The sequence below is a fragment of the Durio zibethinus genome, chromosome 15, assembly GCF_047325235.1.
Source record: "Durio zibethinus cultivar Kanyao isolate XHJ-2024 chromosome 15, ASM4732523v1, whole genome shotgun sequence".
Classification (NCBI taxonomy): domain Eukaryota; kingdom Viridiplantae; phylum Streptophyta; class Magnoliopsida; order Malvales; family Malvaceae; genus Durio; species Durio zibethinus.
The window spans coordinates 4,040,984-4,055,167 of NC_143176.1; the positions used below are offsets into that span (position 1 = coordinate 4,040,984).

General features: G+C 28.2%; 1 protein-coding gene across 2 annotated transcripts; it reads left to right on the forward strand.

Annotated features, from left to right (window-relative positions):
• Nucleotides 1-10,623: 10,623 nt before the first annotated feature.
• LOC111302279 (gibberellin 2-beta-dioxygenase 8-like) lies at nt 10,624-13,701 on the forward strand. Of its 2 annotated transcripts, XM_089744268.1 has the most exons (4): nt 10,624-10,970; nt 11,071-11,555; nt 12,706-13,027; nt 13,254-13,701. In XM_089744268.1, exons 2-4 carry the CDS (start codon nt 11,113-11,115, stop codon nt 13,482-13,484), a joined length of 996 nt encoding a protein of 331 aa, XP_089600394.1. In that variant the 5' UTR covers nt 10,624-10,970; nt 11,071-11,112; the 3' UTR covers nt 13,485-13,701. The 2 variants fall into 2 exon arrangements, with proteins under 2 accessions (XP_089600394.1, XP_022753944.1); XM_022898209.2 differs by having other exon boundaries at nt 10,624-11,555.
• Nucleotides 13,702-14,184: the final 483 nt, after the last annotated feature.

The window sequence follows — 14,184 nt, forward strand, 5'->3', positions numbered from 1 at the left end:
ATCCATATCTTATACATTGTGCAGCATAATTTTCTCTTTGTAACTATTATAGATCTTTTGAGAAGTTTTTACTATTCATTCTTTTGTCAACTTTCATATACCTCCTTATCAAAGATATTAATTACTAGCAAGTTCATTCTCATATCCGAAATGTGTCTGACATCTCTCAAAGTTAACAAGCAGTCTATACTAGTTTGTGTAACAATATATCAATCTCAATAATCTGTGACATTTTTGTTTCTCATCTTGGTGTAACCAAAGTCTCTTACTTTATAAGTTGTAAACAATTTTCTCATAGGAACACAATGATATGTCGCTTCTGTGTCAATTATCCAGTCAATGGTTGGTTCACCAATATGATTACAATCATTATATGTATAAATCAAAGTAACTGAATCACTATCTAAATTCATTGCTGTAATATTACATCATTTGAACTCTTGCCTTTCTTATCTTTTCACTCTTGCTCAAGATTTTATAATGTCATTTTATATGACTTGCCTTATCACAATGAAAACACTTCACTTTATCTTTTGACTTAGATCTATGTTTAGACTTATAATAGCTTTTTGAGTTCTGACCTCTGTCAATGTTTCCTTATTTTTTATGACCAAAGCTTGATTTTCAAGATTTACATCTTTTTACCTTGTTTCTCCATTAAGCATATTGTCTTTTATCATCTTAAATATCACCTTATAATCAGGAATTGAGTTAAGAATAATTACAACTGAAGTATTTCAACTGTCTAACAATGAACCTAAAAGAAACAACACCTTCATTTTATCATCTATCTTAAGCTCTATAGTAGTCATCCGATTAAATGTATATTAAAAATCACTCAAGTACTCTGTAATTGATCGTTCATCCCTGTACTGTAAAGTTATAAGCTTTTTAATTAGTATAACTTTATTCATACCTATTTTTTCTCATACAATGCTATCAATTTTTCTCAAATAATGTGGGCATCTACTTTCTGCGCTACATGATGGAACACGCTGATATCAATCAATTTTTTTATTGTAGCCAACGTTTTTCTATCTAACTTTCTTCAACTTTCATCTTCATATTTATTGGTTTAGTCGAATCACCCAATATCGATTTATACAAATTTTTGTACTATAAATGATCTTTCATCATAGGCTTCTAAATTGAATAATTTGATGCTATCAATTTTATTATAAAACCTGTATCACCCTCTATGATCTTAAACAAAATTTACTTTTGTCCTTAGTTACTTTTGTATCGATGTCTCAAAATAACTCTTATTTTGATATCACTTGTTAGGCCTGATGCAATAAACACAACAACGCAAAAGCAATATATCACAATAAATCCACAACAATAGACAACAATCAATAATAAAAAATACAAAAAAATAAAGCACACCAATATTTACTTGAAAAATCCTTTAGTGTAGAGGAAAAAATCATGGACCACCATAAAAATCTCCACTATCAAATAATGAATATACAAAGTTCTTTTTCAGCTAAAACTAAAGCTAATCAACAATTGAAAAAAAATTAAAAAAATCTCACCAAATAGGTGACTCAACAAATATACCATAGATTTATTCTTAGAGAGCTTCAACCCTGATTTTTACCGTTCAGAATGTAGAACTTTGAATTATAAACCTGCTGATAAAATTTTAGCTCAATCGGACCACGGATCAACTTTTGTTCAACCAACTCTCCATTCTCTTTTTTTTCTCTACTTTTCCTGGCTTTTCTTCTTTCTTTTCTTAGTTTTGTGACACCACCTTAAAACAACCCCACATCTTTTTATTAAGTAGTTAGGGCTTTGTGTAAAAAAAAAGACCAAGACCATGGCCTTTGATTGGTCCAAAACTAATTACATGGACCTAGACTTCATTTTTCTAACATAACTTATTATCAATATGAATTATAATATGATAATTTTTATATATTATATATATTTTATACGAATAAATATAATACAAACATACAAATTATCAAGTTTATAAATTTGTATATTTAAACTGCTTTTTGTAAGATAAAACTGTAAAACTTTCTAGTTAAAATGAATAACACCTCGTAGATTGAGTGCGAGTCTCTATAAATGGTATCAAAGTGATCACCAGTCGAACATGAGCTAAGTACTATACCATATGAGCCACTTCTAGAATCATGTAAGAGTTAAGTGCTATACAATGAAAATCACTTCTAAAATTTCAATGTTTGATGTGATTTTCTAATTTCTATATGTGTTTGTAAAATATCTAAATATTACTTGTGATAGAGCCAAAATAAGAATATAAGTAAGCTAAATTGAAAAAAATATTAGTCATTAAAAAATGATTTGTTAGACTTTCAAACTTTATTTAACTTCAAAAATTATAGTTAAAATTTGGTTTTAGTAAATATTATTCTTAAGTTGGAGTGTTAATTATGATATCTTAGTAATGTTAACTGTAATATAAATCCTTTTGTAATGCATAACTTTATGTGTTCATCCGTTACTGTTCTCAAAAGTTGAAGCAAATCCTCAAATTTTTTTATGTTTCTTTTTTATTATTTGAAAATAGATAGATTTTGAATTGTGTATTAATCACTTAATCAAATACTTGAATATATCTTCAGCTTTTTTTTATTTAGCAAAACAACCCAAAAACACATTTTTAACCATTTGAGCCTACATTCATTATTGTCTTCAAAATTTTCTTTATCCAAAGAAATAATAGTTGTAATTTGAGCGTAAAATTTTTAAGCCGAAGAGGACTAAATAACCAGTAGTAATCACTATAGTGGTTAGGAACACAAACAAAATGCCCAAGCCTAAGCCCACTCAAGCCCAAAAAGCCCATGAGGCATGAGCCATTGCATTTTCTCATAGGAGCAGTCATTTTTGTATGCAAAGTCTACATAAAACATTTGGCATCATTTTGTTTTAAGATGAACTTTTAACTTAAAACCTACTTGATTGTCACTTTCTCTGCATGCCTCTCTATTTAATTGGTTTATTTGCAACATGGCATCTTTAATTTTCAAAGCTAATTTCATGTTCTTACAATACAATTGCACCAGCTCTAGAATTGGTTGCTTTTATTCTGTTTATATGGATTTTCATAACTTAATTATATAAACTAATTTTCGAGGTTTTTAATTTAAATTCATCATCTTTAATAGTATATTCTGAATTTTTAATTAATAAGAGAATGGGTCATAAATACCGAAATTTGAACTCCAAACCTATGTTATTTTTTAATAATTGAACTCCAAGATTTGTAAAAAATAAAGAAATTTAAATTGAGCTAATTTATTTCGTGCTTTATTTTTCTATCATTTATATAATTAAATTTTGATTCTAGATGTTATCACTATAGTACTATATAATTTTCTGCCTATTAATATAAAATTCCCTTTTAATAAATCATAGATTTGTAAAAATGATAATTTAATCACAATATAATGATACATGCGATACTAATATGGAAAAAAAATTTTAAAAATAGTTTAGAATTTAATAAAAATTATATATTTTTTTTATAAAATTAAAAATATCTTTTATTTTTTAACTTATCATTAATATAAATTATAATACGATAATTTTTATATATTACATATATTTGATACAAATAAATACAAAATAAATATACATATTGTCAAATTTATAGATTTGTATGTTTAAATGCACCCATTAAATAAAAATTGTTACTAATTGTTCGATTTTTTGTTTGACAAACCTAATTGTTTGATTTTTTATTCTATATTTGTATACAAAGAGGCATTCCTAAGCACAATTTCATTCGCATATCCATAATTGTTTTTAGAGTTGAAGCAAATCCTCAATCTTTCTTATGTTTCTTTTTTATTATTTGAAAGTAGAAAGATTTTATATCAATGAATTAAATTCTTGAATATATTTTTAATTTTTTTTATTTAATAAAAAAAGATTTTTGGATTTTATCTAATACATTCTTTTTTACGGCTGGAATCAGATTCTTGAATACATCTTCAACCTTTTTATCCAAAGAAATAATAGTTGTAATTTGGGGGTAAAATTTTTAAGCCAAATTAGACTAATTGATCAGCAGTAACCAGTATAGTGGTTATTAGGAACACAACCAAAATGCCGAAGCCTAACCCCACTCAAGCCCAAAAAGCCCATGAGGCATGAACCGCTGCATTTTCTTATTGCAGCAGTCATTTTTGTGTGCAAAGTCTTCATAAAACATTTTGGCATCATTTTGTTATTTGATTATCACTTTCTCTCTATGCCTCTCTAATTAATTGGTTTATTTGCAACATGGCATCTTTAATTTTCAAAGCTAATTTCATGTTCCTGCAATACAATTGCATCAACTCTCTAATTGGTTGCTGTTATACTATTTATGGATTCTTACAACTTCATTATATGAATTGATTCTCAAGGTTTTTAGTATAAATTTATCATCTTTTATGATATCTTCTGAATTTTTAATTAATAACGGAATGAGTTATAATTATTAGAGTTTGAACTTTAGAATTATTATATGTCACTTGTTAATTAATAATAATTATATGAATCAACTGAATTGATTCATATGAATTGATAATAATTATATGTCATTTGTTAATTAATAATAATTATATGAATTGATTCTCAAGGTTTTTAGTATAAATTTATCATCTTTTATGATATCTTCTGAATTTTTAATTAATAACGGAATGAGTTATAATTATTAGAGTTTGAACTTTAGAATTATTATATGTCACTTGTTAATTAATAATAATTATATGAATCAACTGAATTAAATTTTGAATTTCAGAATTATTTTCAAATCTTGATGTCTACAATCCTGTCTTGGTTCCAAATCCATGTAGGATCCTTGTTTCTTGCATATATCCATAGCGAGAAGTCAAGAGTTTTGCAGCGCTTTTTTCTTCAAGAACATGGGGGTATCATTCAAACATATATATCGACTTTGACTTGCTCAATTATTTATCCATTGCCAAGGAGGCAAGCAAGGTAGACGAAACAATTATGGATGGAGTTTCTATATACATATAATCCCGCTACCACAGCTTTGATTGCTATAAAAACAAGACATGTCCAGCCTTTAGCAAAATGATTCAAACACATATTTCACAATTTACTCATCACATACAGTCAGTTGGAAACCATAGATCCATGGAGCTCTGTAAATTAAAAGCTATCTGATGCCAAGTGCCAAGCCTTGCATGCATGGCTACCGCCCCATCCATCCTTACGTTTATAGGGCGAGGCCTCTTCCTTACCCATGTTATTTTGGGCAAATTCCAAGCATTCAAAAGGCAAAAGCAAGCAGTGAAATTAATACTTTTAACCTAGTTTTCGTTGGACTCGACTGTTTTTAGCATAATTAGACGTAAGTACCTTATTTTTTTTATGCATTGTTCACATTGGATAAAATTTATATGAAGTTTATTTGGTGAAATTTGTAAAATTTTTTCTTAAAAATGATTTAATAAGAACTTCAATAAAAATTTAAATAGATAAATTGATAGAGTTCAATGTGAAGATCAATAATATGTAAAAAATTATTAAAAATGTTGTTTATAATTCAAATTTGATCCATATTTATTCAATGGTAAAAATTTTATCAATATTTTTGTTAAATATATTTATCTAAAAATTTATATCAAAATTTATTAATCATTTTTAAATTTTGCACACTTAATCTATGTAATGAAAATTTCAATTTACCAATTTTAATTTTTTATTTAATCATTTTTAATAAAAAATTTTACGAATTTCACTTAAAAGATTTCATCTAAATCTTTCCTGTTCACCCTTAAAACCTACTATACCTTTAAATTAGATATATGCATGGGCAATTCTTTTATGTGGAAAACTTGTCTAATTCTTTTATGCGCATGATTTAAAATTTTTTTTTTTTAGAATAATGCTAATAACATTATCCATTAATTTTTTCTTGCTTTGGATTTAAAAAAAAAGTTGACTGAATTCAAAAATAAACACAAGCTTCCATGAATAAACCAAAAAAAATAATAAAAAAAAAAACCTGCATCAACCATATCTTAGTCATTATCAAATAATTTCAAGGACAAAGTCATCTTATCTAGACAAAATTAAGAGATAGAGACAGAGATATTAGTTTTGGTGATATGAAAGTTTGGCATAAGAATGGAGAAGCAAAATTAGGAATTTGTTGGTAAATGCAATCTATTCCTTACAAAATATTTTTGTAAATCCATACCTTAAGTTTAATATGTATAACATTTTTTAATCTAGAACCATACCTAATTGTAACTTTCTTGGACATTAGCTTCATTATTTTTTGTAATAACAACACATTTTTAGCCAAATTAGAGATAAAATTTATTATAGTTGTTGGTCTAATTATTAGCCCATTAAAACAATATTGTGGGTTTCCTTAATTAGATATTTAATTTCTTTTTTATAAAAATGTCGTAAGTCGCATTATAAAAATAGACAAAAAAAAAATAACGGCTATTAAGGCAGGTTAAATATCATTTTTTAAAAGTAATTATATGAATTAATTAATTTAATCTCTAAATTCATTAGATATCATGGATGCATTATAAGATAAGATATCTTTGTCTCCCACTTATTTTTGTTTATAAACTCTTGGCTATTTTATCTTTTTCAAAGTCAAGATAGTCTTTTAACCTAAAAAAGCAATGACATACACCAATAATGTTATCTCCAATTCAAATTCTATCTGTCAATTGAATTGGATTTCTGTTCTATCAATTCTTTTACAATCATGTGGTCCAGCATCCATTCTTCATCATCAATCTAGTACCAATGAATATCAGTCCCAGAACTTCTTTTAAACTCTTATTTGATTTTTCATTTGAAAGACTGCTCAACCACTTCAAAACGAGTTGGAAACAAGTATATATATAAATATAAATATAAATATAAATATAAATATAAATAAATATATATCTTTAGTTCTAAAATATTTGTCACCTTTTATGACTATTTTAAAGAAATGAAACTTTTGAAGGAAATTAAATAAGAGGAAAAAATAAAGAAAAGCCAACAAATAAATAAATACTCCAATCCTTTTTATTATTAATCTTCAATTCATTTTACAACATTTTGTGGTCCAAGAGATAAAATAGATATTTTGTCTCAAAGTATGAATTATTAACAAAACATAAATAATTTAATTAATTTGAGTTGAGTTGGCGTATCGAATTGATTTGAAATTTTAAATTTACGTCAATTTGATCATCTCAATTGAACATATGATATTATATAAAGATGTTGACTTATCATCTTCTAATTGGATCGTTAATTGTTAGCTTAGTTTAAATTGACACATTACCCTTAACCTATTATTTGAAGCTCAAATTATCTAAGTCCAACACTTTTATCATAATATAATTAATCTTTGGTAGGTACTATTAAATTAATTCAACTTTCATCTTTTTTTATAACAACTTTCATATCTTATTTTTATCTCGAATATTGATTATTAATATCGAAATATAAACATCAAAAAAATTTTTAATCTTTATTATTAACCGACCTTCCTTTTTTATAATTTAAAATTTTTACCGTCAACAAAATAGCTCAATGTCAACATCTGACATTGTATATACAATATGCATATTTTATAAACAAATCTTTAGATTTAAAACCTCATTTTTAGACAAATATTTAATACATGTTACATTATATTTAGGGTATAAAAGTGCATACGATATTTTCTCAGAGGAATGTTTATATAGGATAATGGAGTGAAATTAATGGACGAAAGGGTCCATCACTCAATGTATAATTCAATATTAATTATATAAAAAAGAACATATAATATTAAGTGAATGGGATAAATACATTAAGGCTTCTTATTTAATTACTTATCTTAATTGCTTGTTCTATCATTTAATTAAAAAAATTTATCATATACATTAATAATAAATTTTTTATTTTCATAATAAAAAAATGACACACATTCTTTAATATAATTTAAAAAATACATATATCAATATTTTAATTTTATTTATAAAATTAAAAAAAAATTATGTCAATATATCAAATAATATATTTAAAAGAGCATTAAACGTCAACGTCCAGAATTTGCCAGTCATTTCCACATCAAAAGAGTTGTGGATAAGGTTGTACGAATATGAAATGTTTGATATCTTACACGCACACTTCTTCTTCATTGGTGGGCAGTCACACTTGCACACGTGTTAAAAGGATGAAAATTCTTTAAATAAAAATCATTTTTAACTTATGCATTTGCTTTTTTTCTTTTTCCAGCATGCAGCTTTCCATTATTGCCGTGGAAAACAAATATATGAGTGATCAGCTAACCCCATGCATGGTTCCATCTTAAGCTTTTCTTGTAAGGCTTAGAACAATTGGTAATTTAAAATATCTGAATTAATTACCATGATAAAACCAATTAATTGTTGGAATATTCTTGATTCTCATTGGTATCTTAACCACAAATAGTCAAATAGTTTAGTTTAGTTTAGTTTAATTGTTTTTTTGGTTCAATAAGTCCAATGGGTTGATTTAATTGGAATGAAATTTTAATATTAAATGCATGATTATGATATTAAATAAGTATTAAATATAATAATTTTTTTAAAAATGTGCATTTACTTTAATGATATAGTCTTTATTTTTTAAAAAAAGTTAAAATCTCGTCACCTACAAAAAAATTTTGAATAATAAAATAAATATTTATATTTGATGCATTATAAATGTATAAATTTTATATACTGTCAGTGAATATGATGCTATTATCTCATTAATGAAGTGAATCAGATGATACCATCTTATTAATGAATAAGTTTTTTGAAAAATATTAATTTTTTGTATATTTATTTTAAAAGTTGTATTTATTCATTAATGATGTGATATCGTCTGATTTACTGATAATATATAAAATTTATATACTAACAATATATCAAATATAAACTTATAAAATAAACCCATTAACAAAACCCATTCTTATATGATGAATTTTGAGTTGTATTAATTTTATGAAATTGATACATTAAATATATAGTCGTCGTAGCTTAAATATCATCGTAATTAATTTCAAAAGGAATCTAGTAGTATTTATCTTATTAAAATGTAAATTGTAACTCCAATTTATTAGAAGTAATCTAACTCCATTAAACCTTATGACAAGGACTTAACTATCACATTCACAATTAAAGCTGAATATTTTTATTTAAGACAATTATTAATCACACATTTCAATTAAGTAGTCCCGTGTCAAAAATTAGATCACACTTTGTTTGTATGGTGTAGGAATCACATTGCACAAAATCCTTGGAACTAATCAGATCTTGTTATTATATTTAATTATCATTTAATGTTGCTAATAAGTATGTGGTGTGTGATAAAATGTTAAACTCTTTGATGATTAGATTTCAATGATTAAAGTTCAATTCTAACCATCACAAATTTAAAAATAATTGCTATTTGATATGATCTTAGTCAGTCCATACACCAATAGGGATCAGCCTCTAGATGTTGAAGTGATAAGAGTTTTAGCTTTTAAGCATTGGCCAATGGCCATTGAGAGGAGAGGGCCAAACTTTGATGAAACACTAATTGGTTGAAACTTGAAACACAACCAAATTATGATTCTTTTTCAAGGCTTTGAAAAACATTGCTGCAGCACAACAATGTCAACAGCAATTATGTCAGCCATGAAAACCTTTATATGTATAGCTAAAAATCTATTTCTTTCTTCTCTGATAACTTGTTTAGACGCGTGTTCTATGCTTTACCCATTAATTCTCTCAGCCAATAGCATATGTTCAAACTTGAACCTAACTATAAACCTGTCTCTATAAATAATTGTATGCTATATGGACTATTAATCTTTCTTTCAAAGCTAAAAAAACCCTAGAATATTATTGCATTACTTAGTCCTTTAGCAAGGTCCTGATTAAACAGCTTTAATTACCCCCTTCTTGTATACTTTCATTCTGGTGCATTGCCCTATATGTTTAGTTGAGTAGGTGATTCTCATGAGCAATAGGCTTTTTTGTATATTATTTGGACTCAAGGGTGAATGTTGGATACGAATATAAATGTATTCAATATGGGTACGTTCATTTATTTTTAAGTTTTTATATATAAATATATATTTATTTAGATGGTCAGACCTATACTTAGGTATCGAATTTGAGTACTTCAAAAAAATAAAGAGTTTGTGCAACACATATGTAACTTTTTTTTTTCTTGCTCCTGTTAGTAATAAGAGAGCAGGCCATGAAATAGGAAATTCACCATCACTTTTTCTATATTATTTTAGCTAGCTATATTGCAACATGGATGCTACTTCCTTTTATGGAAAAGTATAGCACTGCTTACACAATTGTCCTTAATTGGTCTCTTCTAAGTGATTTCCGTTTTCGAAACTTATACTTTCTTAATTATATATATGCCATGAAGACATGATGATTAGCAATGCATAAATCCCCATTTTTTTCTCAATCAATGAAAGAAGTTTTCTCTGCTAGGAAGGGGAACCAACGCAAATACATATAAATCCAACAATTGAAAAAACAAACCATAAAAAGAGGGCAAAGAGGAAAACAAAAGGCAAAAGAAAGACTAAGAATTAATAACAAAAAAAAAAAAAAAAAACACAACAAATTAGCCTAAAAAAACATTAAAGCTACCACCTACCAACTGTGACAATATCAGTCCTGTCCACACCAAAGGGTCTAGGAAACAATTTACTTCTCTGAAGATATTGACAAAAAACCAAGGATGCAATAATCTGTTTTATTAACTTCTCAATTTCTTTGAAGAACTCCCACTTATCCCCTAGGTTGGTCATCCAGTGTCAAAGGAATATTGGCTTGATCATGGATGCTATTACCTTTAATTAGTTGACATTTCCTCCACTCCAATAGAACTTTCTTTAACATTTTTGCATATGAATTGCAGAAATGGAGTACTGTGGCTGTTGGTTCTCCTTGTAATTGTTTATGCTTGTCTGTTATCCCAAGGGAGATAAGGTGAATAGACACAAATTCATAAAATCTCTACCAGGTAATTGACATTAATAGTCTGTTCGTTAAGAAAAAAAGTAATACTCCATGTACATTTTCTGCTCAGGATTGAGAAGATAGGCAATATTCTCCAACTTCCTCTCCATCAATGGCTGTTGAACCTCCATTTTTCAAAAAATACAAGGCCATCTTCCAGAGCTCTGCTGATGATGAAAAGGAGAAATTTCCCATGGTTGAAGTCTTTGAGGAATTTGAACTACCTCTGATTGATCTCAGCCATTTGAATCTTGGACCATTTGAGAGACAAAAATTCATAGAACAGATAGCTGAAGCTGCTAGCGAATGGGGTTTCTTTCAAATTGTGAATCATGGGATTCCAGAAGAGCTTCTAGGCAGGTTGAAGCATGAGCAAATGAAGGTTTTTCAGCAGCCTTTCGACACGAAGGCTAACAAAAACTTTCTGAATTTATCAGCTCATACCTATCGTTGGGGTAACCCTCTTGCTACTAGCTTGAGTAACCTTTCTTGGTCAGAAGCTTTGCATATATCTGTCAAAGATATTTCGAAAATGGACGAATACTATAATCTCAGGTACTTAAATTATTTTATCTTTTACTTTTTTAGGCACCATAGTTAGACTTCATTGTCTTTACATGCAATATAACAAGGAACAACTTTTAGGCTATTGAAGCAAAAAGGTAAAAAAGGTTATATATACACATAGAATTAGTCATTCAACTTTGAGTTTACCCTTTTTTTTAGAAAAAAAAATTATTATGTAGGAATTTATGTACATTTCTATGCAAGAACAAGCAATGAATTTACAAAATTTATCGACTATATTCATCAATTGCTGAAGCTCTACATTTGGCCTTTTTTTTTTTTTTTTGCTAATTAAGAAGATGGTATTTGAGGAACAATTACTGTTTATAATTAGAATCTTCAAACTATAATAATAATAATATAAACAATATAAATTCATAGGAATTGATCAGTTTTGGACTTATTAGAGTTGAATTTGACTAAATACCATTCATAATTGTTGTTTGCTACTCCTAATTTGATCTATATATAGTCATAATTGGTCATTTATTGGTCAAACAGTTTTTGAGTATTGAGTAGAGAGATTAAGGTTCAAGTGGGACCTTTGGTTTCCAAAATAAAAACATGAAAACCCTTAAAAATGAGTATAGCTGCTCTTATTGGAGAGTAACAATGAACGTCATTTTGGAAGAAGTAGAGCTATTAATTTATAGTTCAAAGTTCTTATTTGCAGTGAAATTATCATTAATTTCATGGTATAAATTTATAGTAGTTTAACTACATGAATGGAACACAGGCCAAAAATTTCATTTTCAAACTCCTATGGCCAAATGTTGTACATTATTACATTACAGTCTCAAACCTTATCCTATATATCTTGTACGTAGTTGCTTGGCATATATAGTTGGCCTCATGCTACCACCTACCTGCCAAATATTTCGAAGGCCCACTGGTCGAGAGATATCTTGCAGCCGGCCATGGCCCTGCAGCTGTGCCTTCGCCACCAGACCACTGTCACTGTTGTCACTTGTCACCACTCCAATGTGCTAGTTAATTTTTAAGGCAGCATGCATGAGAAAACATTAGTGTTACTGCCTTCCTAGGCATGTGATTGATTGATAATCGAAAACTATGATTTTCTTTGTATAGACAAGATTAATGATACAATTATTGAAGACCCTTCATTTTTTTTTTGCAGGTCAACCATTGAAGAGTGTGCCGCAAAAGCTGATTTACTGGCTCAAAAATTGGCTGAATGTTTAGCACAAAATTTGGGTATTAAGCCAAATTATTTCCAGGAGAACTGCTCATCAAGCTCTAGTTTTCTTCGAATGAACAGATATCCTCCTTGTCCCCACTCTTCCATGATGCCTGGCTTTATCCCTCACACTGATACTGATTTCCTAACCATTGTATCCCAAGACCAAGTAGGAGGATTGCAATTGAAGAGAGATGGAAGATGGGTTAGTGTTAAACCCAATCCACAAGCCCTAGTTATCAACATTGGTGACTTATTTCAGGTAATATATAGTAGTAATTACTAATTACTAATGACAATGACATCATATATCAAAGATTAACCCATTCTTACTCTTTTATTTAATGTTTTAAACTTTTAAATATTACGAATTTGAGCATTCAATGATAAGTACATGTATAATTATAATAAAAAGTTGAGCTCGAATTCTATGTACTTCTTTCTTGCATTAATTTGTGTATTAATTCTTCCATTTCCATGTAATGCAGGCATTGAGCAATGGCATTTACAAGAGCATAACTCACCGAGTGGTTGCCAACAAAGAGGTTGAAAGGTACTCTGCGGCATATTTCTACTGCCCCACCTACGAAACTGTAATAGAAAGCTGCAGCAAGCCAGGTTTATACAGAAACTTTAGTTTCAAAGAGTATAGAGAACAAATCGAAAAGGATGTAAAAGCTACTGGAGACAAAGTAGGGCTTTCTCGGTTTCTTTTGTGAAGGGAAAATTCATTAGGCTGCTGCTGCTGCCATGACTGCTTAGCCACACAGTCCAGTCTTATAGCACATGAAGCTTATTTGAAGTAATTTTACTTAAAGATTTTGTGGGATTTCAACAGGCTGTTGTCGTTTTGACTTTTTCTGCAACAAGAATAAAGTATATATGGAAATAAATTATTTGAATGCTTTAACTAATTATTACCAAGAATCTCATTTGTACAGTTAATTGAAGCTTCAAACTATAAATTTGGTTAATTTTTTGATTGTTTTTCAAATGTTTTTTTTTTTACAGATGAGATCATAGTTAGAGACAAGAGAAAGAATTATAAATGCTGAAATTTAAATCTCACACCCGTTAAATATTCCTTCTTTACGACAAGAGATTTTAAGATAGAGCACTGGTCACTCTTTATTAACACTATCCAAAATGAAAACCCTGTCTAAACAAGTGGTCACCCTTTACCATGCGTAATTTCTTATTATCTTGTCGTGGTAATTTCACTTTTGTGCATACTGGCTGTCATAACAGTTAGATCCGAGGGCCTATCGTTAGACATTAGCTTTAAGAGTCGTCATCAATCTTTTTTATTTAAGTGCGATTGATCACCTAAGTAATCTATAACACCTAAGCCTAAGGGTCCCTAAAAGAATAGGTTCAGGTCTACTAAACAGAATAGGCTTCGAGAGTTCGGTTACATGT